Raw genomic sequence first — 24,819 nt, 5'->3', positions numbered from 1 at the left:
TAAATTTAAGAAGCCACCACCCTGTGTGGCACCCTGCCTTTGAAAATAGAACACTACTAAATAATGCATGCTGGTATGCCGGCCAAGTTAGCCTCACCTTGCCCAGACCTGTTGGTACAATGTGCTTTTTTGTCTGTCTGGAAGTATTCTGGGCCTTAGCAACCAGAGCTGTCTCTGCCCTTGGGAGCTGAGACAGAAAAGGCTTGCAGCCACACACACAGAAAGTGACATACCAGTCTAAGTACCGTATTTGAATCTAAGTTCTGCCACTTTTGCTTGTGCCCTTACTTAGAGAAGGAAAAACCTGGTATCTGTAGCTATGTTGAGATCCTGTGGTCATATCTTCTGTGATACTGCTGCAGCTTGTGGTGAGACATTCATCTTCCGCGTTTACTCGGTGGGGTGGTGTAAGATATGGTGGGTTCCTTGTTAAAGGTGTCATTCCAGGGAAGGGATTGCTCTTTATTACTTTCTTATTCTTTGCTTGCTTCTTAACTTTTTCCTGTTCTCCTGCTGTGGATTGATCACTCATATGATGATACGATGATAAGACATTATTTAATGATGAAAGCTTTAGTATGAATGCTCACTCATGGGATGAACTGGTATGCAAATACTTAGACTCAGTGACATGAATGCTTAGAGAAACCTCACAGATACTTGACCTACTTGTGAAGACTTCTGAACAGTTGCCTAGCTGTTTTCATTGACATCCTTAGCCTTTGGTGTTTTAATTCCAAGATGGTACTGCTCCCCAAGATGGAAATTTACAGCTGCCTTCTTCCTCAGGGTCAGCTTTCTTTTATAAGTGAGAATCAAGAGTTGCAGCTGTGGAACTTGACTTTACCTCGGGTGAAAACCAATGGGATCTTCTCAGACATCGCTTGTGTTCAGGCATGCAGTATTAGTTTGAACAAATCCAACTTAGGTTTTAATATCATTGGTGTGGATGATAAAAGCAAAGGTGACATTCCTCAAGAATGAGATCCACTATTAATCTTCAAATCAGATTCAGAATAAGTAACATGGCTGAAATATTTCCTCTACACTGACAATGGTCCTGCTTAATAATTAATAGTATCTCTGAATGTGAAGGACTATTCACTCCCTGTGGTGTGTGAATCTAGCACCAAGAGTGCTTGTTGGTCTCTGCTCATAGGGTAATTTATGATGAGCCCTGGAACCAAAAGTGAAAAGTAGCTGGAAAATTCATTTTGTATAGACAATTGAAGAACCATGGAATAAAAATATTCAGCAATTCTTATGCATGCAAACTTTGAAACCTTGAAACTTTCCTATGTCAGTAAATTATGTTTAAAAAAAAAAAAAAGATAGATGAGGATTCATATTCTAGGTACCTCATTTCTTGCTCAGGTTGCTGATTGCAAGCTGAAGTAATTCACACGTGATCAAGACCAGATTCTCAGAAGTGTCTGTAGAGATCAGGTATTTCACAAGGAAACAGCCTTTCTGTGCTTTTCATCTCAGCCAAGAGTTGAAGTCAGGACTGGATTAGTGAAAGGCTCTAATCCAGTGCCCTCCCTGTGGCTTGTAGGAGCAAAGAAAAAGATTTTGCCTGACTCCTATGGTCTCTGGAGTGCCTTAAGAAAAGTTTTATCTCTCCCTTGCTGGTCAAAACCCTAAGAATCAAGAAGCTTAAAGCAGATAAATGTAAAACCAGACGCTCACCTGCAATTTCCCCCCCCTAGTGATCTTCATATAGTTATTTTTTTCATACTCATCCCTATTTATGCATAAAGATTTTGCTTGTAATTTTTTCTGTCCTTTCTTTTTTTTATTATTTTCCTCTTGCATACCCAGAGAAGCTGGAAGAACAAGAGACTCCCCCCGATGGAGACTCATTCATTTCACAGGAAGCTCAAAGTGTAAGAATGAATCAAGTCCATAATATTGGCTTGTCCAATCCATCTGCCCGGCGGAGCAGGGCTATTTTCTACCATGCATCTTCTAATGTTATTTCCAGACTAAGTTTAAGTTAGGACATACCTGCTTTTCACTTCTCCTCATTCTAATTATAATCTCCCTATCTACCTGAAATAACCTCCTTTAAAAAAAAAAAAAAAAAAAAAGGGATGGTCTTAAAAAAACAACTACAAAGAAATCAATCCCTCATCCATTACCAGGTTTCTCTTTTGTTCTGGAGCCACACGTGTAACCTGGTTAGACCTGTTCTCTTTGAATACTGAGGACTGAGCTGGCCTTATGCAAATGTACCCAACCTCGTCTTGGTTGTTGTCGTTGCAGACCCAATCAAATGAACAGGAAGTGACCTAAGGAATTCCCCCATTGGCTGCCTGAGTGTTCAGCAAAATGTTTTAAAATTAATATCACATCCATTTATCTTCACTCCTGGGAGTCTTTAGGAGAGATAACCTAGTAGCTGTGTTTACCCAACCTACCATTCTTCAGACTGTCTTCCCATTGCCTCAGTTAAGGATTTCCACTCCAGAATCTGCAGCTAAATGAGGTAAGGTGTTTGGGTTATTATTTTTTATATGCTTCCTTTAAATTAACACCAATGGAAGAAAAAAAAAAAAAAAAGAGCTGTCTGCTGGACTCATGCCCACCCTACCGAGCCCCTCCCTTCCCAGTCTGGAACAGGAGCTAGGCTTGTTAGATCAAAAGGCTTTTTTTTTTTTTTTTTTTTTTAACATTACAGTATATACTTCTATTTTTACCTATTTTGAACTTGCACCTTTTCTTATGTTAAAATAATCTTGTTGTGTTTATGTTTGATTGGGGACAGATCTCCTACACCTCTACTCAGGCAGAGTGTCACTGACCTCACGCTTGAGCCGCTGGTTTCCTCAGAATTACTCAAAGGTTGTGAGGACCCTTGTTACTATGATATCTCTAAGAATAATAATTCTGTGGGTCAACAGTCTGCTGCCGTTGTTCCCAGAGAGGTCATCTGTTCAGTAAGGCAAGGGGCAAATAGGTAGACATTATCACTAGTCTTAGAGAGTTATACCAGAGACACCCTTCACTGGGATGGTGTTTCTGCTGTGGTTTGGGAGGAGGTATTGATGGTGATTGTACTGATGACAGACAAATACTGAAAGAATTTATAACTTGGTCCAACTCTGTCCTCAAGGCAGTCTCTTGGCAACTCCAGCAGTGAGGGGGGGATTGTCGCTCTCAGTCCCTTCTGAGTTAAATCACCCCAGAGAAGGGAGCTCAAGTACTGAATAGGTAAATACAGTTTGAACGGAGGCCTGCAGTGTCTTTGCTTGTTTAATTTGTTTCTCTTCCAATGGTAATTTTATTTGAATAGAGCCTGAATTGGCCCCTTAAGGTATAGACACAGCAAGAAAGATACTTTAAAAATTCTGTTTAAGGAATGGTAGAAGTGCGTGTAAGGAAAGAGTTGCTCAAAATCTACAATGATTGTGTAAAATATATGTGATGGGCATTATGCTGAATATTTGTGTTTCATCCCATGAGACATTTTAAGCGGGTGCTCTTGTGTATATATATTTTAGAGTTACTTATCCGTAGTAAGATTACTGCATCTAAACATATATCACCTTTTCTTCTAAGTTACATCCAACTATCCTTTTTTTTTTTTTCATGTTCATTTCTGAAATAAAACTGGTTTGTTAAGATCGGAATGAACCTTGAGGTAAAAGTCTCACTGACTGATTTTACTTGTACTCTTGTCACTGCATTAAGCATAGCTATCTTGTACCAGCATTTCCTGTAATTTGTGAAAATTTGAGAGGGATAGTAATAATAAAAAGCACTCCTTTAAGCATTGTTTTGATAGCAAATTTGTGGGTAGCAATTTAAGCCACTTTTCTGACATCCGTTTTTGCACTGTAGAAAGTACCAGAGTTGAAAAACAGAGCAGGTTTACATTTAATGCAAATATAGAAACCAGAGAGAACAGTTGCAATTAAAACTAGAAAAACAGCAGTATTAAGGTACTTTACCAACAAATATCACAGTTAATGGCAGTTTAATTCTTAGCCCTTACGGGTTTTAAAACCAGAAGTGATTGTAGTGATAACAGCAGGATTTCCCAGAATTTTTCAGAGTTAGAGGGCTTGAAGTAGAGTTCATCTTTTTAGAAAACTTCCAAACTTAAAAAAAAAGCCCATACGTCCAACAATGGGAAATTCACCAGAACTTTTAAATTAACTGCTTAAATACTGTTCCTCTAAAAATATTTTCTCTCATTTTCAGTCTGACGTGGTCTAACTTCAACATTCAGCCACTGGGTTTTGTTATCTTCTGATAGCCAACACAGAATTCCCCTGAGTCACAAATTTCTGTTTCCTTACAGTGGTAGCTGTTTGTAGCTGTGAACAGGTCCACCATCAGTCTTGTCTTTGACAAATGTGTTGAGTTCCATAGACTCCTCCATCTCATGGAAAAATCTTGGCTAGTTCCACTGTTGGTTTTTCTGTCCTTTCATCTCTTTGCTGATTCCCTTTAATTTTTCAACTTCCTCTGTAAAAGTCGGATGTCAGGAGTGGTCACGAGCGGTAGGAGCAGCAAAGCCCAGCACATAAAAAATATGAGTCAATATATCTGTGTTTCTGCCACCGTAAGTGATTTTGTTTTTTCCCCCCCAGAAGGTGGAATTCTTAAAGTTCTGGATCAGAAGTTTATAAAGTATGATTGAGACTTTGTAGAGTCATTGTCCTCCAGGCCCCCTTCTCACCTCTGTATGTCGGTCCTACCTGCAGAGACGATGTTACCATTAATAGTGCTGATGTAGTTTGCTTGCATTTTGTTTTTATTTTTCTAGTCATAGTAGCAATTATAAATCCCACAAGAAAATAAGAGTATATTTTTCCCAACTTACAGTATTAAATAAACCCGTATCAGAGCAGAATTGTGCTTCTTCACCAGCATAAATTAGGTAACACTACTTAGCAGTTTGTAAGGCGGTAGCAATTCTTATTATCCCAGTCAGGGTGAGCTCAGTTAATAGAATGTGGTCTTTTTAACATGGGAAATATTTGCTTGTCATTGTTTGCTTGTGGTATTGCCACAACAATGTCATATTACTTCAGATATTCTCAAGTTCTTATGAGTTTTCAGACGTGGTAAAAACTGTTGGAGAGCTGGACTAAGGCAAAGTTAAATAATTTGGCTCCAACTGAACTTACTTCACTTCTTTTCATTACCAACTAGTTTTACTGTTAAAATCAGTACTTGTTCTGTCTGGGAGGTGCGAGGTAACAAATTGCGATGGAGAGAGATCAAACTAAAAAGGAAAATTCATCCGGAGACACAGATGAAGAGAGATTAGAGAGGAAAATGAAGGATTTCTATAGGTGCGTCTCTGTCCAGACAGGACTGTTGTGTTAGTCTGTAGTTGCCTCTCCCACAGCAAATCAAACAAAAATAAAAATCTAGGACGGTTAACTTGTACACCTACTGAAGAAGTATATATGATCAGCTCTTAAAAAGGAGGGTAGATGACTTCGCAGCTGTGTGCTCGGAGAACTGTTCGTGACACCTTTCCAGAATCAGTGCTTACTGTTATTCCTTTGCTCACCCCTTGCTTACTCTGTCTAACTTAATGTTGGCACCAAATCATTCAATCTTCTCCCAGCAAATTTTCCACTGATGGCAGCATTATCTGGGTTTGCTTTGTGGAGTCTAGTTACATGTTTTTTATTGCTGTTGATGTGCTTCAATTCACACAGAATTGTCTAAGCTCTATCTGCAGTACAGCCAGTGCCACCTCCATGAACTGGAGCAACAGCCCGTGGTCCCAGGACAGTGAGACAGAGCTAACTGGCTTAAAAATTGGTCAGTGTTGAGACGAAACTACAAATAGTTGGATGACCCTGTCTTGTTTTGACTGTAGTGTGACCACCCTCTATGGGATCTCCGGTGGTCTTACAGTGCTCTCTTTCTCATAAGCCTTCTTGCAGTTGTGAAGGAGGTATTCTTGCTGAGGACTAGGTGTTCCTGCGGTAAACAGCACATAAAAAGAAAAGGGTCACAAACTTAATTGTCGTCATTGCTAATGACACATGGTGTTAGCATGTGGTAGAATCAAATATAAAGGCATTGTTGCATATGAGGAAATGAACAGAAATGCTAACAATTTCTGTAGCTTGCGCAGTTTGTGATGTTTCATTGAGTCTTTTGTCCAGTCTGGCAGCTTAGATATTGCTGAACTTTTAAGCATAAACTCATGGAGTTCTCTTCCTAATGGTAAGCGCACAAAAAATGTTCAGCACTATCTTCAGCAAACCCACTGGCTTCGGTCAACCTTAAAGATTAGATAGCCAACCTTAAAGGTACCTCGGGTGTCTGCTGCTCCTTCTCCTGGTGCCGCTTTCAGCCCATGCTGCAGTTTGTGTGTACTTCAGCCTCTGATTAAGCAGGGACACTGCAAAATTCATGAGTAAAACAACTGATAGAAAGAGTAAACGATGAAGTATTTGTTCATACAGGCGGCATGTGGAAGAGTAAGGATTAATTTGGTTTCTGGAGAAGTTACCTGTCTTTTCTTAGTATGATAGATGTTTTGAGCTTTATTAGGGGTGCAGCTTACAGCAAATCCCTCACTGAATGCCGAAAATGCTTGGGACATTTGTTGGTCATTGCCCTATAGATGGGTGAGAATGAGTAAACAAGGAGTCATGTAGCCAGTGGAGCAACCAACTGGCACTTGGCACTTTGCGTGCCTCCATATCCCTCAGAGGCTCCCTTTCCAAAAGCTGACATTGCACATGGTTATCGTTAGCTATTCCTTTGGTGATCTTGTGAAATGTGCTCCATGGGGAAGAGTATGAGAGCTAGGAGAAAAAACAGCTAGCTGGGGCTGGGTAACCACTGGTCATGGACCAAAGAGATTGGGCAATGAAAAGGAATTGCTTTGCAGTGGTGAAAAGAAAGCCACTCTATTTGGAGGATCTGCAAACATGAAGAATAAAATAAAAAATCCTGCCTATCAGAGAGGGAAAAAATAGTGATGTATTCTCTTAAGTTATTTCCTATGTCCACAATCATTTGTAGCCAGAAAAGCTTCTTGAGCCGCCATAGGTCTGTAATAATTGGGCTTCTATGTGTAAAATTATACTCTGTTGACCAGATCTCTGGTGCCACCATCATAAAAAATATGTACATACATATATATGTTTCAAAGCGGTTCTGGGTTCTCTCTTTCACCTTACAGTGAGCAGTAACTAATTTATATTGTTCTATTATTAATGATCTTGTGTAAAACTGCCTGAGATGCTATGGTCAGGATTGAGACTGAATGCACAATATAGTGATTACCCCCAAATTTTCTTAATGGTTTTTACTGAAACTTGTAATTACTATTGCACAACAATGTAGAAGCGTGCATCTTGATGATGCACTTTTAAAGTATGCTTGGTTAAGCAACTGTCTCATAGATTGGCATGGCCACGAAGGGGCTTTATCAGGGAGTCAAATTCTGACACACTAAAGGTGCTGTTCTCATCTCTTTTGCAGTGGGATCTGCCACTCCACTCATGTGAAGCAGATTGCACTCATAATGTTCTCAGGCAACTGCCCCGACAGAGTAAGATGAAAAAGGTTTTAGAAGACTGATTTAATAGGTGATTAGACGAAGGAGATATCCCTAGAGACTTATCAAAAGTGTGATATACAAAGTGAAGCAGATACAGATTTTCCTTCATTTAGGGACTGGTAGATATCTTTACACTCCCTAAGACTTTTGATGGAGCTCTAATACTGTGCGAGAACAGGTAGAAACTTATCTTCCTCCTTTAAAATCTCAAATGATTAAATGTTTTTGGATGATAGTCAAATTGTAGTCAATCCAGCAAATCTTTCTCAGTCTGTCTGCAGCCACTCCCGATAGGCATACACTCAGACATGCTGCACAAAGTACGTGCACATGCACATCCCTTATCTCCTGCATGGGCTTTCTTGCCCAACTTTAAAAAGTAGATATTCAAATATTTGCCTTATATTCAGCCAGTTTTGTCCAATAGTCTGAATAATTCCTTCATTTAATCCTTTAAAATGTAAAGTAACTTGTGTTCGGTGTATTTTGTCGGCGGGCAGAAATGGGTGACTCGTGCTGTCCTGCAGTGAGTGAGGGGCTGCTTGTGCCAACAGCCCAAGCATGAGCTACCTATGTGAGACTCGGTGTTAACAATTGATGCTAATATTATGTGAAAAGCTAATGAGGTTTGTACAAATTTAGCACCAGAGTGTTAGCCTGCCTTATGATACAATGCATCTTTGATATTGAAAAACCTGGAAACAGCTTTTATAAGGATACGAGAAAGGATATATAAGGATCTCTGCTGACTCCCCCTTCCTAAAATATTCTAGTTGGTATAGCTTAGATGGTATTAAAAATGTTAAAGTTGGTAGTTTGGTGGTAGTGAGCTTCCTTTAGAAGAAAATAGTTGTTTGAAAGAACCTTGAAATATATTCATTGGTTTTCTGGGTGGAAACTGTTTCAGCTAGCTCAAGGACTAAATGAAATACAGACAGAGGGGAACAAAAAGGACTGATGGAACGGAGACAGAACGGAGCTTTTCTCCTTGCTTCTGACTCCTTCAGTCTCTGTCCTTCAGCCCAGCACACAGCTGCTGGAGGATCTGGCATTTTTGTGCCATGGATAGAGAGCTGGAGATGCTGTTTTTGTCTGTCTCACTGGCTATAGGCCTTTCGTGGTCTCCAAGAAGAAGCTTCATTAGCCATGTCAGCCAGTCTGATCAAATAGAATGCAAAAGTAAAAGAGTAAAAAGAAAGAAAATGGAAAGAAAAGAAATAAGGAGGTAGTGATATTCCAGCACTGGGTGGAAGAGCAAGACCGGGATCGCAAGCTCCACATCACAGCTTGTGTTTGAGATGTCAGATCTGGTAATTGCAGAGAATGTGCCCCACAATCACAGTGGCAAAACCCTGAGAGGTCTCCAGGTGCCCACATGGGCATGGTAGACAGGGGATAGCCTCCAGTGGAGCTGCCCTGCAGTGACATTACTGTCTGCTGCAGTGATATCGTGGTGTGGCTTTGGACATTTGCTGTCTTCTACAAACAGTTTTGCATAACAGGCTGAGTTGCGCTTTTGTTTCTTGAACAGCTTGAATATAGGTTTTTACTTGCCAGCTCATAGGGATGGGGATCCTCCCTCTTTGCTGACAGGAAACTTGCTTTTTAAAGTTCATGGTGATTCAAAAGGAAGAAAAATACAACACCTTGAAATAGCCACAGTTCCACAGAACAGGGATTTTGAATTTCAGCCAGCTCTACTCAGGAATTTCTAGCTCTTTTTCAGGATCATACGTAGGTCAAGGGCAGCTTTTTTGATTTAATATTCCAAGTGTAGATTTAATTGTTTGACTAAGTTAACATTCAAATCTCTACTAGGCGCATAATAACTATGATGCATAGAGGAGACTTGCTTCCATCTGAACAGATTTCTTTTCGACAGAAAATTGTTTCCCTTATTTTAAGTCTTCTCTTTGCCCTAGCAAAAAAGCCTATGATCATCCTAACTCATCTGTATGTTGAAATTTTTTGCTGGAAACATGATGTAATGGAGCTTGCACTGGAGGATATGAGTGGGGCTGACTCGTTCACTGACTTCTTATAAGACTTTAGCAAGTCACTTCGGCTCTGTCTCAATGTTCCTACTTGTCATAAGGAGGCAATACCAGTTCCTTCCATCACTTCTGTGCTTTGTGCTATTTACTACCCTGTTTGTGGATTCTTTTTGTGCGTGTGCTTCTGCTATAGCTATAGATGAATGCTTTTACAGATGATGAGCCCTGCAGGCTTGGTTTTCAGAAGACCTTAAAACCAGCCCATTCCTAGCTGAGTGCCTGCTTCTTGTGAATTTCATTTATTAATTTATTTTGGTAAATAGCAGCTGGAGAAGTGGAGTGTGCGTACGTGCACAGGGATAAGCAAACCTTCCCAATGTTCCAGGTTTTCTTTCTCTCTCACCAAGGGTCCTCTGCCCCTTACAGTCAATTTTCTGCTTTCTCCTGCTTACTTTCAAACCACTGCTTTTTCAGCTGATTTTGCTTTGCGTATTTTGTGCAACGCCTCTTTTGATGCCAGTCTTAGAAGAGGGTGTTACTTTGCCCTGTTGGGATTTCAGTCAATGGAAAAGTACAGTGTTGAGGCGTCCTCCTGATACCAGTCTGTTCTGTAGCAAAGGACTATTTATGAAGCAGGAGAGAGTTCACATAAGAATCGAAAGAGTACATTTGTGCAGAACCCAATGGGAAAAGCTGTATCGTCAAACCGGCCAAGGCTGTTGAGGCAGATGCCTGGCTTTGCTCTTTTGTTTATATTCCAACAAATCAAAGCTGACCTGTGTTGTTATCGGAGTAAAGCAGCAGGTGCAAAAAAATAACCCCGCTGCCAACTCAAACTAAAGGGTAAGGCTAATACCCTCTGGGAGGTATTGAGGAGATAACAGAGGGCCATGCCAGCAACTGAATTAACGGCTCTATTTACGGTGGGTTTTACTTAACAACCTGCTCCCAACACAGGCACATAAATACTCCATTGTATTGTTTAATGCAACCACTGGAGAAATCAATGGAAACAGGATGGGCAGCTCTCACTGTGCCAGCTGAGGAGAGGCACTATGAAATATTGCTCCTCTAATCGTGGCTAGGAGAGAGAGGAAGCTGCTCTGGGCTTTTAAAAAAGCAGGAAGATGTTTTCCACAGCTCCTCGTTGCTTTACCTGTAGAAGGTGGCTGTTAGAGCATGAAAACTTTGCTCCCTCTGTTTTCTGGCTGCTTTTAATGAAGGCAGAAAGCAGGAATGAGCTCTTGTGTTCCAGCACTGTGCAGCTCTGGGAGGCATTGGGCTTCTCTGAAGTTTGGGCCGTGTGGGGTCAGGGGCATGTGACTGAATGGAATGCTAGGGCACAACCTCTTATTCTTAACACAGTAAATACAGGATGAAGAAATATGAAAGAGACAGAAGAGCTCCAAATAAAAGTGCTTGCTGAGCACACAACTACACAAGACTAAATGGCAGTCAAAGTAATGGTTGGTGAGCACCACTGAACTGTTTCACTGATAGCTGCCACTCAGGCATGCTTTCCTGCACAAACACCTGCCCACCTTGTGATATTTCATAGTCTAGAAAGAAGTACTGGAGAAGCAGGTGTATTGGCTGGAGCTACTGTCATTCTGATGGGACTGATATTCCTCAGCCTGTCCATGGGGAGTATCTGACTCAAGCATAGGAGTTAATAGTCAGCTGTACAAACCCTCTCTTATCAACTGCAACTCATGATCCTTCCCATTATAAGCCCTCTACTACCCCTGTTATGTTTCTTCCTTGAAATACCCCTCTGCTTTTGTGACAGTAGAAGAGTGCTCACATCAGGCTGGGCAGCCAGTAGGTTGAAATACAGGTGCATATGCTGCTGCTGACTGGCTTAGACCTCTAACAGCCTGTGCTTGGACCTTAAAATAGGACACTTTGCTCTCAACTCTCGGCTTCTCTATCCTAGCTAACTCTTAGCTGTGCCTTTCGTGTATTTAGTGAGCAAATGCTATCAGTTTGTCAACTGAATTAATTCATGTAAAACAAACAAACAAAAGAACAGTAGTCTCCATGAGAAAATTTGTATGTTAATCATAAGTAAGGCTTTTAAGTATGAAATCTTAAGTGGACAAAATTTATATTGAAGATTTTATCTCTGTTCTTAAAAGCAAGAAATTTTCCAAAGTGGACTTTAAGTGAGAAGGTATTCCAGGCTTATTCTTGTCCATAGAACCACCTGGCACCACACTGGAAGAATGTTAATACAGAATAATCTCTAGGCTGTGTTAGCTGGGTGTCCCGAGTGGGGTACTGACAGCATAGGCATAAGAAGGTTCAGCTGTTCTCAGCTAAATCATGCCTAGGGCTCACTGTGCCCTTGTCTGTGGGACTGCCATCCCTGCCAGGGAGGTCTCTGCCTTCTCCCTCCTTCCCAGATAACAGAGGCTGATCGCAGGGACCCGCAGGACACCTTCCCTTTTATGGTGCCTGAGTCATGTTCCTTATTCTGTCTGGTCCTCACACAGAAACTAGCCCCAAAGAAGCCTGTAATTTCCAAGCAGTTGCTCTTTGTAAAAGCATAATATCTGAAACTGAGGTTTTTGTGTTTTTTTTTTTTTTTTAAACGGGATCTTTTTTTAAAGAACAGGAAAAAGGATCTTTTTATTTTGGAAGTAGGCAAATTAGTGGTTGTTACTACTGAAACCAGACTAGTCCCATAAAAAAAAAAGAGAAGTTCTGGTGCTGGCAGTGGTTAAAGTATACTTCTCCATGAGAAACTGGCTGCTGCTGCAGCGTATGTTGGACTTTATGTATCAGACTAGCTGTTATGTTGTGTTTCAGCACCTAAAAAGAGCTAAACATGAACGAAGCCACAATTTTTCTGTTTATTTGCTAGTAACTGATCAGTTACATAGTCTATGTTAGCAGAATAGAAAGCAGATCCCCCAACACAGGCTCAGTCTACAAGGCAGTGCAAAGAGAAGCTGTCGTGAAAGGTGGAGGGAAGTGGTTGTGGAACCAGAGCCAAGGGGAAAGGAGAAGGTGTTAGAACACGATGGTAGTATTTTGTTAGCTTATGAGGTTCTTGCTTAATTATAGGCGGGTAGTTTGTCAAGCTACAGGGGCATCTAGAGTGCTTTTTGGCCATTTGTATATTTAGTGTATTGTAAGCAAAAGAAAGTTGTTTAGTAAAAGGAGATTAGGAAGATGAGCTGGCTCCTGGTTAGAGGAAGGATGTACTGGAGAGATAGGAAGGACATGAAAGAAGGTGTGGAGTTGTTCCATGAGGTGTGGTATTAAGTGCTGAAAGAAGAATAAAGAGCAAAGGCAGTTTTTCCCATTATTGTGTTTTCCAAGACTCTGTACCCCTGAGGCAAGACTGATGAATCTATTGCAAATGACTTCTAAATACTCAGGAAAAAATGGCTGGCCCAAATTATCATGAACTTGCTGAGGTGATGCAGACAGCAATAAAGGGAGTGCTACATGCCGGTCGAAGCCACCTCCAAAGAACAGCAACAAAAATCCTACTTTTCTTACCAGTTATTTGCAGACATGTCTATGTATTCAAAAAATTCTAAGTTTATGATCATGCGAAATTGACATGAGCATTTATCACAAAATATAGAACCTTTTCTTGGCTTGCTTTTAATTTAGCCATGTGACTAACACTTATATGCAAGTCTGTGAAAGGACCTTCTGCATGAAAAGAACAAGCTTTCTGACAGCAAAATCAACTGTGCTATTTTCTTTCTTACTCAAAAAAACTAGAGGCATGGCAAAGATGTACGTCTAGGCTGTGATGTGAAGAGGAAGCATGGATCCCAGCACTGGATCCTTGATGAGAGGCAGGTTTGCTGTTTCCTTTGCTAGGGTAGCATAAGTGTGGATAAAGTGCCTATGATTGGCAGTTAGCAGTGTCAGGCACATCTGTGCCTTGAGGACTGTGTGATTGTAGTTGGCTTTCTGTTTGTTTCTGATTTAGAAAAACAAACAAACAAAACCCCTGTTGAAATTCTCTCTTTTATTTTCATTATACTAAGTAGTACCTTGAAAACTGAAGCTGGTTCATATGAAGATTGTGGACTATGGGCTGTGTGTGTGTTGGGGGGGGGGGGTGAGAAGAAAGCAAAAAGGGGGACAGAGGAAAAATACCCTGTGAGACTTTGCATACAATCAAATACATTTTCATTTTTTGCATTCGTAAGGTGAACTTTGTTCTCACTCAGAAAGGAAACTGAACTATGGTTTTGTCTTTAAATTACATCGTTAAAAGAGAGATAAGAACCAAACCCTGGAGCAGAGGGGTAGCTCAGATACAGATCTAGATCCTAGCTTTTCTACTCAAGCTTCTCTTTGGTTAAAATATATATGCAAGATTTTGAAGCATCCATATGAACATGTTAAAACAACCACCGCATATCTCTTACAACAGTTGCCTTGTAGTGCATCATGAAAATCAGATCTTTAGTAATAAAAGATTCCAACCAAGCTTTATTTGACTTTGTTTATTGCGATCCTATCTGCAACACAGGTAAATGCTAAAAGCTCCTTTTCTATTCATCTTCCTTTTTCTAGTCTTTCAGTTTACCTTCATGTATACGTTTAATAACAAGGTTCAAAGAAAACAAAAGAATAAACCCAACTCTTCCTTTCCAAAAGCCCACAACAGTAAATGATCAAGGTCTCAATATAGTCTCTGAAAGCTTACCAAGAGCTAGTTTTGCACATGCGAAGGTGGTTTTATGCATATGAACCACAGCTGTGTACACCAGAAATGTAGAAGCATAGGAATGTGCAGTTCAGAAGAAAGAAAAACATGGGCCCCAAAGCTCCAAACCAGATTCTTGAATACAAAGAGTATGGGGATTATTTAGAACATTTTCTTATAAAAATGAGTAGTTGAACTTTACACTTGCATCATGATTCATTAAACGTGTTTTGTTGCTGTGGCCTAAGGGTACGTGCAATGGACTCAAAATGAAATGCATCGAACACTGTGTATGCTATATAACAAAAACCGAGTCTAATCATAGTGTTACTTCATAGTAACTTTCTTAACAGCTTTCAAAGAATTGGGAAACCTTTTTTCTTTTTTTCCATTAAGTTATGTTTGTACCGACATAAGTGGTGATTATATCAGCAAGGCCAAGCTGCATGGGCTATCATTGGTACAGTAACTTGCAGGTCACAATGAGGTGGCACTCAGCTGAGCTTTGCGTTGTGAAATGGATCCCTGCTGGTAATCAGCTTGCTGTATGTGGATCTGCATGGTCAGGAGAGATCCTAACAGGAAAAGATCACGGTGAGCTCTGACAGGGTTATATCTTGCCTGGGATTTTGGCATAGACTGGTTGAATGTGAAACTCTGTAAAATAGACGGTAAGGCACTCTTAGGGTCATCCATAACTGTATTTATATGCGCAGTGGTTCAGAATTAAACTCTGGTGCTGTGGTAGTAATGCACGTTAAATGAGAGAAAAAAGCAGAAGACTGAAAGCTCATGGTAACGTACAAACAGGCTGTCAACATTCATGTATTCAGTTTGTGCCTGCTACTGGAGATGTAAAATAGGTGGTTGGAATGCAAAGCAGCTAATTGATCATACACATTTCAAGTACAATGCAGTTGTGTTTCTGTAATAACCGTATGTGTAAAGCAGGTCCACCTGCTTTGTTGTGCATCTCCTTTGTTTCTGATGTCTTGAAAACTCAGCCTGTTGCCATCTTTTGAGGTTTCAAGAAAAAGCTTAAAATCCAGAATCTGATCCTCTGCAGCTGCAGTTATTATCTAGCATCATTTATTTTAGATTGCTGTTTAACTGCTTGACTGCAATCCAAGACACAGTAATGGTATAAAATATTTAACATACTCTGTAGATACTTGTTCCATAAACTCCAAGCCCTGAAAAGCAGGGATTGTGTCTTCACTGTGTACATAACATACTTCAAAGAAAATAGGCCCAGGTGAAATCTATATTTGAAGTTCAGCCACGATGGTAAAAGGGGAAATATGGGGAAGGATCCCATAGATAAATGCGCCAAAAGAGATCCACCCTTTTGGACACGCCAGGAGGAGCTGCACGGAGCTTGTCTCAGCTAGAAGTCACTTTTAGACTTTGCATAGCTTACGGGTGGAGTCATAGTTTAATAGTTCCAGTCAGTTTTGCCTTAGATATTTTTTTAGTCTTTTGCATAGAGTACGTATTACAAACCAGAAAGCTATACACTTTTTTCCCCTATGGGCTCCACACCCCCTCATATTTGTAATTAATGAGACCCTTAGTTCAGTTCAGTGTTGTAATGTAAGCAATTGTACAAATCAATGTCAGTGCAATCACTGTGGTTGGAGTTCTTTGGGATTCACTCATTTTCTCTGCATTGCTCATTCTCCTTTCATGTTGAGTTCAGCGTTTTCCTGCCATTTAATACACAGTGTTCTTGAAAGATTTGAGTTCAAAGAAAGGAGAAATCCATTATTTGGCTGTTAAGGCTCATTGGAGTGAATGTGGAAACGGGGATCAGAGTAATTTACTTTCAGAGAACACCTGTAGTGCAATAAAATAATTTCCATAGAGTGCACTATACACTGTTCAAGGTTCAAGGATTTGTAAATATGTTTTTTTGCAAAGCAGGGTTTGCTCCCTTTGCCAAGCCATGGCTTTTTCTGGTACCACCATGCCCTCAGATTAGTCAGGCAGCTAGGACAGATGAGAGGACCAGAACAACTGAACTCTGGTCACTGCAAAGTGGTCAGGCTGTGGCTTGGTCTGAGCTCCTCCTGACTCCAGTGAGAGCTTCATTAAGAGAGGCCTTCAGGCTTTGGGTTTTGAGTACCATCTGATATATTGAATGTAGATTAAATAGCTTTTTTAAATTTTATTTTCTGAGTGCGCTCATGCCCTCTAGTAGGACTCTCTCTGAAAAGAATGTTGCTTAGCACCAGTGCACAACTATATTTAACCTTGTTGATTGAGTAGAGCATTGTTTGATTCCTCTTATAACTGTGCCGTGTTCCTGGTTGTGTTTTAAGTTTATAATTCAAAGGTGTCACATCTTTAGTGGAAAAACTAGGAATGTGTGTATAGATATCTGCAGTGTGCACACAAGGGTGTATGTGTTTAAAAATGTGTATATACATACATATATGTATAGACATGCAGAACATTTCATGTGTGTTTTCATTCATAATATACCACTTCTTATTCCATACTGCGACACATCCTAAGATTTTTATATTGTTTTTTGAAATCTCATCTTAGTTAGAATCCCCTTTTATCATGGTTTCCTGAGGAAATGAGGCTTTTGTGGTTATTTTGTCTGTACCTTGGCTTTTGCAAGTGGCCTGTAACAACCTTTGAGTCCCATTGCCAATTTTAATTAAATTTGATATGGGGTAGGAGTCTCAAAGATATGAAGTTCTTATAGGATTAATGAAACAGGCTGCCAAATAGAGAAAAATCTATTAATACCGTGTCTGAAAGGAGTGAAGCTTGAGCTCACTGCTTGAAGACAACGAGATATTATGAATGCCCCAACCGTGGGAAAAACTTCAATCAGTGCTCACATCTTACTAGACACTCGAGAATCTAACCACAAGATACACATTCATAGGAAACCAGGCTTCATTAGTTCCACCGTTCACTTTGATATATGGCATACGATTAAAAGAAAACTGAACATATTATGTGTCCTTTCCCTTGAGGCTTCACACCCTTTAACCAGGTTTGTCTGTACACAAGGGAGACTTGAGGATTTGGCCCCAAACTAATGAAGAGCACGCCCGTTCCAATATCCTGACTCGAAATCTTTCCAAGTAAGGGATGAGACACTGCTCTAAGCATAAATCTGTCATGAACTTGTATCAAAGAAAGGCATATACTGGATGAAACAAAGAAAATCACAATTTTGTTTTTATAGGGAAAATGTTATTGAGCATGATGTGCACACTTCATGTTAGTTATGTTAGCAAAGTGAATTCATGAAGTTACGTTAGTGGGACTTTGTATTCACCCTGAATAAAGTGCTACAAGTCACTTCCAAATTAGGAGTGCTCTTGCATTAAGGTACAGAAGGCGACACGACAATTTTCAAGTCACAGAAAAACTCAACCCAGCACCTTGATTAATACCCATAACTTTGGGAAAGTTTGAGTTAAAGCAGAATCTAGTCCTGTGCCAGTGGTTATTGTTGTATCATGATTTCTTCTTGTGAACAGTTGTTCCCACAAGTGATGTGGGTTATTTTGTTTGAAATAACTTGTATAGCTTTCAGAAAGAGGATGTACTGACTGATAAATTTGCAAAGTAAGTTCCACATACATTGTCTGAAAATACTATTAATGTTGTAAGGAATACTGTGAAGAGCAATTATCTGCTAGACTATGACAGGGGAATAAGATTACAAGGGAGCATGTAAGTAATCAGGAGCTACGGAGAAGGCTTATTAGAGTGCTTCTACTCAGTGCTTTAATGTGTTCTGCTTAATGCTGGAAACTATGCAAGACTTAATTTTTGGTTTATTTAACTTTCTATAGATTTGTCATTGAACCGAAGTGTCAAAGTGTCTTTTAGTTTGGAAATTCAGCTGATTGGTTACAAAGAAAATAAAACGAGAATTTATGTGAGTAGAGTTTTCTGAGAAAAGATATGCAGAGCCTTGAACGTAGAAAATATTTCAGACCATAAGCATACATTTTCCCAGACACGTTTATATTTGCACAAGTATCAGGCATTAAAATTGTGTAGAATTCCGTAAACCGTAGAAACTGCTTAAAATGACATAACAGAGTATATGTGAATCCTCAATGGTCTCTTCTGAAAACCTGAGATCTATCGGTTGAAATTCAGTATTAAATGCCTGCTGCATTTTTTAAAAACAAAGTCACCATACTGCGTTCCTAGGAGAGTTCTGTTAATCCTCAAGCTCTATGGTTTTCCCAGTGTACCTGGTGTTCTTCCTCACCTTTATTTGATATTGTAATAAGTTTTTTTATCATGAATACTTTACTTGTATAAAATTTTAAGGACATAATTGAGTCTTAGATGATTAAAAAACGAGTCAGGGAAATAAATAATTTGATGTATCTTTCAGTCTGTATCTGCTCAGAAGAGTGGGTATGTGTTTACTTTCAAACATGCATTATCTCTGAAAAGCATCCATCTCAAGTTTGTGAGATAAATAATATTTATGCTGAACACAATCAGTGTAAGAAAATTCAGTGTTTCCTGACCTTCTCCTCCTCACAGTACCAAGTCGCTTGGCTTTAACACAGGGCTAATAATGTCTTCTTATCTAACTTGCATGAGCTTACTGACTGATATCCCCGTATCTTTTATTTGGCCACGGAGTTTAGCCATAGAGGGACAACAAGTATCACTCAATTGTTGACATTTTGTACCATCACATATCTGCTATAAGAAATAGATTTCACCAGTCATCACCGAATCACAGATTTGTTAGAATTAAGGGTGAAAAGCATTATGTCATTTTATGTAGCAGGGAAAAAAAAAAAAAAAAAAAGGTGCTGAAGTATGGTATACTGTAAAGGACTGTTCCCTGTGATTTTTAAGTAATCTCAGCATTCTCCCTTTATAAATGTATATAGATGTGGAGTCAGGGAGAAGAAAGACTCTCCATAAAATGTACGTATTTGTAACTTTTACGAATGCCATCATTTATTGCAAATGATGGAGGAGTGTGTCAGCCCAGATCTTTTTCACTCAGTTCTTTCAAACCAAGGCTGCGACTGTTCCTAATGGCTTCTTCTATCAAAAATGTTCTTGGTATGAGCCTGTGGGGGTCTGACAGGGCTCTCAGTGGAAGTTTCCTCTTTCACCTCAGTGGGGAAAAGGCCAAGACCATCATTTTTAACTTTCACAGGTACATTTTTATTATTTCAGACTCTCTGTAATTTCAAAGCGATGTCTAGCTACTTTCATGTGCCCTCCTGAGCTCTAGCATTTTCATTCTTACAAACTCTATGGCTTTGGGTTTAGAAGGTTTTTGAACAACAGTTTGTTCTGTGTGTATTTATATAAGAGCACTGTTCTGAAGCCATTGCAGAAGTTAGAAAAGTTACTTTTCTAAACTCTCAAAGAATGCTCATTCTGTGTAGTTATAATGTGTATTTATAAACTTACCACTTTAAACCACTGAAAGATAATAAGAAAGTCGCAAGTGCCTGTAGTTGTGGCGTTTTGTCCATGTTCACTGTAATGATTGAACGTGTGATAAATGTGACATTTTTGTAAAATACCATCTAAGTAATTTTGCACAAACAAAACCAAGAGTTTTGCTCACGATGCTAATGCTGATGTAAGTAGAAGGGAAAATTTGTGTCATTTGTCTTATTTATGAGATCTTTGACTTCCCAGTAGTTCAAAAAGTATGATCTGTGCTATTTGCAACTGAGAACAGGTTAGGGACACTGCTGACATGGATCAGAAAGAATCTGAGCCAGCTGAAAAAATACCCCTTGTAACATTACCTCCCTGTAGCACTTACAGGTGGGTCCCTCTGTGTGAAAGAGTTTCTCAACATGAGTTGTTATCATAAGTTCTTGTATAGTTTAATTTGCAGTTATTGAAAAGTCTTTTCTTTCTCCTAAACAAAACAAAACATAACAAAAAAAAAAAAAAAAAGAAAGAAAGAAAAGAAAAAGAAAAAAGTAAATCCTATTTCAACCACATTTCTCTTTAAATTAAAAAAAAAAAAAAAAAAAGCCAGACAACTTTGTTTTTTGCTTCTCAAAGCTTGGCAGTTTTCCTGTATTGCTCTGTCAGGATCCTTGTCTTTTCATTCAGCTTCATTTCTGATTACGGATTATTCATTTATGGATGGGCAGCTGTAGAAACTTGCTTCTTGCATATGCAAATCAAGCATGGTAATGTTTATCATAAAGAGATTTTGTGGCAGCTGAAAAGGGGTTGTGGCAACATGTTCTTGATTTCAATTGTATCTCCTACAAATGGAATTGGCTTGCTCACTTCACCTTCAGTGGATTCTTTTTTTTTTTTTTTTTTTTTTACCATTTACCTTTTGGACTAGACGCTGCTCACTAAGCAAGCTGTTCGATTCATTTACAGATCATGATTTTGGAAGGAGCTGGCAGAATGAGTATCAATTCCAGCAGCAACCTACTCCACCAGCAGCCTTCCTGGACAGATGGATATTCCACGTGCAATGGTAGGAGGAATTCAACAGCTCTGAGCTACGTGTTTTTGTTTTTTTGGTGGGATTGGACAGAGGATAGGCAGGGGTGGAAGGGACTACTTAACCCTTAAGTATGCACAAGTATTACTTTTCAGTGATACTGGTTTACTGGAGTTTCACTTCACGTTGGAAAATTTCCCTTTGTTATTTTCTTTGTAAAAGCTGAACTCACAAAACTTATATTTCCGAAAGTGACTGGTTTATGGCTTATTTTGTTACTCCTCCAGGTGTTTTGTTTTTTTTTTTTTTGTTTTGTTTTTTAAATGAATTTCAAAATAGCGAAAGAGTCGAATGTTCCCTTTCCTCAGTCCGGAATTCTTTCTCTGTCACATTTACCCCTCATGCCCTCTCTGAACTGACATTACTCTTCAGCACTAATCACCCCTCCGGCTTTGCAGGGGAGTAGTCTTTTCGCTCCTTTACTGTATTTGCTTTTTCAGCTCAGATTACTAGATAGCTATCTAATTAGACTGGCGTTAGGGCACTAGGTAGCTTGTGATCTGAGAACTTCTTTGTTATGCACAGAACCGTCTCTTTAATTCCATATATGCCTTCTAATGCCTAAGAGTTAGTGATGACTTTTGTACCTAAATTAACTTACACGGTGTCACACAGGGTGAAATTTATTATACTATTTTTGTGATGATATCGCTGCATAGATACACATTCTCTCTATATATATAAAAACATAGTTACAGATGCATAGATAGCCATGCAGTGCTTCATCTAATTTTATTTTTCTCACCCCAAATAGTGTTTTAGAATCAATGTGTGAACCTTAAAATCTAAGCAAACATGTTGCAGTTGTTGTTCTGATCTGCAGAGTGGTACAAAAAACTTCTAATGAAAGTAAAATGTGAAACTCTTGTGTTTGATTTTTATTTTATTTTTTTTATTTGTCATTTCTAAATACAGAGAAATACCAAAGTGAGCTTTGAGTAAATGTACCAACCTGCCTATAATCTCCCTAACAGAATTATAGAAAAAAGTCTTGACTGATCTTGCACATGATCTCATAAAGATATGAATTTGGATTTCCCATTTAGAGATCCTCAGGATTCACACCTCTTTTGGAGTAACAGGAAACTAAGAGCATAGGCCAGCCTCTGCAGTTATGTACCTCCTCATGTCCATTTACCATGCTAACTCCTTCCTCTCACTGAAGACTTGTACTTGCATTAGAGAGTGTATGAAAATTCTTGACTCTTCTGAAATGATGGGAATAAGAATCAACCTCCTTTTCAGGGATCACTTCTTTGTTCCTTCAAACCTTCACTTGCCAACATACCGAAGTCTTAGTCATTTCTGTACTCATCCCCCTAATCCTTCAACAGCAGGATGAGCAACATCAACCTAAAGCACTGACGCAGACTTTGCTGGCCGACATTGGTAAAGGAACCTAAGTAACTGTGGGCTTATTTTGTGTTCACCCATGGGCTCACACTGCGCATTGTATCTTAAGTGAAGAGACCTGATGTCTAGCTGAAATGATTTCCTAAAATGTGCCAGCTCTGTTGTTTGGTCTTCTAGCCACCCCTTGTTACCCGTATTTCTTGCAGCTGTGTGGGGAAGACTGTAAAGGACCAGACTGGTACCAATGAGAGAAGCCATGTGCTGGAGTGGAGCTAACTCAGAGCCTGGCCACGGCAGTATTTCCTTTTCTCATAATTTAACCTCCTCTGCAGTCTGTAGTTCTCTCATCCTTAAATGAACCTTCTTGCTCTTCTGAACATTTTATCATGTCGCTGTCTCTGCCTGGCCTTCTCCACTGTCCTCCTTTCCCAAGGAATAAATTGCACCAAACTCCTTTTGCTAGCTTTTCTGAGAGGCTGGATCAAGGCAGTCCTACCTTTGTATATCTTACATCTTATCTTGTGTAATTATCCTGTCCCCGCATATGTTTACTTTCATTTGTACACATAAATTATTGTCATGCAGTGACATACAACTGAGAGTGGTTTGAAAGACTGACCAAGAAAAGATTCAGACATCCTAAGAAGAAAATTAGGCAGCTTCCTTAATTTCAAAATAAGTTTTACAATTCTATTTAGAAATCTTACCAGACTACAAAGATAACGTACAGTTGTTAGAAGGTCAGCTCTGTCCCGATAGTGTAGGCCGTACTGATAGATTTTTACGTTAGAGCAGTTTAAGAGTGCCTTGTTTTTAGTGTTCATTGGCTGAATTCCACAATTCATATTCAGTCTTTATACAAACAAAATTCCACTGCTCATTATGTGGATTTTGCAAGGCTTTTCCATCATTTTCTGATGTACTAGAACACTTTTCCCACGCACAGATCAACACTCCTTTGTCACAGTGCTTCTGCACTTTATCTTACTCCAAAGAATTTTTGGTATATTTAGCCAACATTACTGAATTCGTTCCTACTCATTCAACGTCTTAAGAGAGGTGTAAAGTAATATCTTTCATTTTTAATTGGAAAACTGAGTAAAAAAAATTAAAAAAAAAAAAAAGTTTTTCTCCAGCAGTAGCTACTGAGCTAGTGTTAAAGACTGAAAAGAGTCTAAGTTTGTGGAATTCCAAGACATGAAATTTAGCTATGTAACTTTTCTATCCTCGCTATAATCCCATGGTCTCAATGGAGCCAGTTAATATCCATTTTCTTCTCCAGTGTCCAGCAGTTTCTATGGAACCCAGTGGCATGAGATACATCCTCAGTACTGGACAAAGTTTCAGGTCTGGGAGTGGCTGCAGCATCTCCTTGATACCAACCAACTGGATGCCAACTGCATACCCTTCCAGGAGTTTGATATCAATGGGGAACATCTGTGCAGCATGAGCCTGCAGGAGTTCACTCAGGCAGCTGGGACAGCCGGGCAGCTGCTTTATAGTAACCTTCAGCACCTAAAATGGAATGGTAAGTAGACAGTAAGCTATACGGGGATAGAGATGCATGTACACTTATCTGAATTTTGGAATCTTCAGGAGCCGCTTCCTGGCCAATCTCATTTGCTTTGTCTGTTGTATTGCTTATGCGTAACTGACAGTATTACTGTATCACTTATGTCATGTATAAGGCAGAAGGATCAAGGAGAAGGGTTTGTATCCCACTCTAGAATTAGCTCTCTGACTCAATTGTAGCTGCTTGTGCTTGGAGCTGTATATTTAATTCTTCAGTGCTTGTTGTCACATGTCCTATCTGCCGTATGCTTTCTTGCAGGTCAGTGTGGAAGTGACATGTACCAACCTCATAATGTCATTGTGAAGACAGAGCAAACAGGTAAGTAATTGTTTGGGTGACTTATCTCTGTGTAGACAAAAAGGGGAAGTTGTCCATTCCAAGAGAGAGAGAGAGATCACAGCAGCATTCATTGCAGTGTCAAGTGTTTCACACAGAATTAAAGAAATAACACAGATATCAGTCAGTCATTTTTTGAAGCTTCAGGTAGCGCCATAATACCTTCTCATATGGCCACTTTTGCTGGGATAATAATGTAACACCACTGGCCTACAGTAATGTGCAGAGTTACTGTAGTACACAGTGGTCAGAGAGCGCAGCTGTACAGATAACATCATTCTTTGCTTCATTCAGCAGACTGCAAAATGATTCACAGAATTTTAAGTTGTTGGCTTTTTTCTTAAGAGGAAAAATATTTCGCGATGAAGTGCTGTTAGTGCTTTGAAATGTGAAGATATTTCCAAACCAAACATATTGGATTAAAAAAATTCAAAATGTTGCATTTGTTTGAGTTTCAATGAAACTGAAATTCTTAGTAGTATTTCGGATTGACTAAGTCTGCATTTTTCCTGCAGCAGTCTCTTATTCCATTGTATTTGTAGTTAGATGCTTTTCCTGCCAGGGCTTTGTTTCTCCGGGGAAAGAACTTCAGCTTGGCTCAGTGCACTTTCGACACAATTATTGTGTGAATTTCTTTCCCAGGACAGCTTCGTCTGTATCTGAACATTGCCTAACACAATGGTCCCAGCATCTTTGTCTGTAGATGTATTAAATAGGCACATTTTAGTATCTCCTGGCAGCAGGAGTACAGACTCATAGTGTGAGGTGTCTCTGACAAATACTGCCAGCCAGTTCATTCATTGAACCCAGAGGAGCACAGCCTCCCCAGCCAGG

At 39.5% G+C, this 24,819-nt stretch overlaps 1 protein-coding gene across 2 annotated transcripts in view; it reads left to right on the top strand.

The window, feature by feature from the left end:
- Window positions 1–234: 234 nt before the first annotated feature.
- The window catches only part of EHF (ETS homologous factor), a 32,689-nt gene continuing 8,104 nt past the window's right edge, over window positions 235–24,819 (top strand). The window contains exons 1-5 of one of the 2 annotated variants that reach the window (XM_015863598.3): window positions 235–368; window positions 2,266–2,488; window positions 20,597–20,696; window positions 23,359–23,604; window positions 23,908–23,967. In XM_015863598.3, coding sequence (XP_015719084.1) covers window positions 20,600–20,696; window positions 23,359–23,604; window positions 23,908–23,967 — 403 coding nt within the window. In that variant the 5' untranslated portion in view covers window positions 235–368; window positions 2,266–2,488; window positions 20,597–20,599. Of the gene's footprint in view, window positions 369–2,265; window positions 2,489–14,785; window positions 14,816–20,596; window positions 20,697–23,358; window positions 23,605–23,907; window positions 23,968–24,819 lie in introns of those variants that run through there. The other variant, XM_085549955.1, reaches the window with a different exon arrangement.

This window comes from Coturnix japonica, chromosome 5, assembly GCF_054131305.1.
Source record: "Coturnix japonica strain WE chromosome 5, WE-NBRP24, whole genome shotgun sequence".
Classification (NCBI taxonomy): Eukaryota; Metazoa; Chordata; class Aves; order Galliformes; family Phasianidae; genus Coturnix; species Coturnix japonica.
The sequence above is the reverse complement of the archived record's forward strand: the minus strand, read 5'-3'. Positions and strand labels throughout refer to the sequence as shown.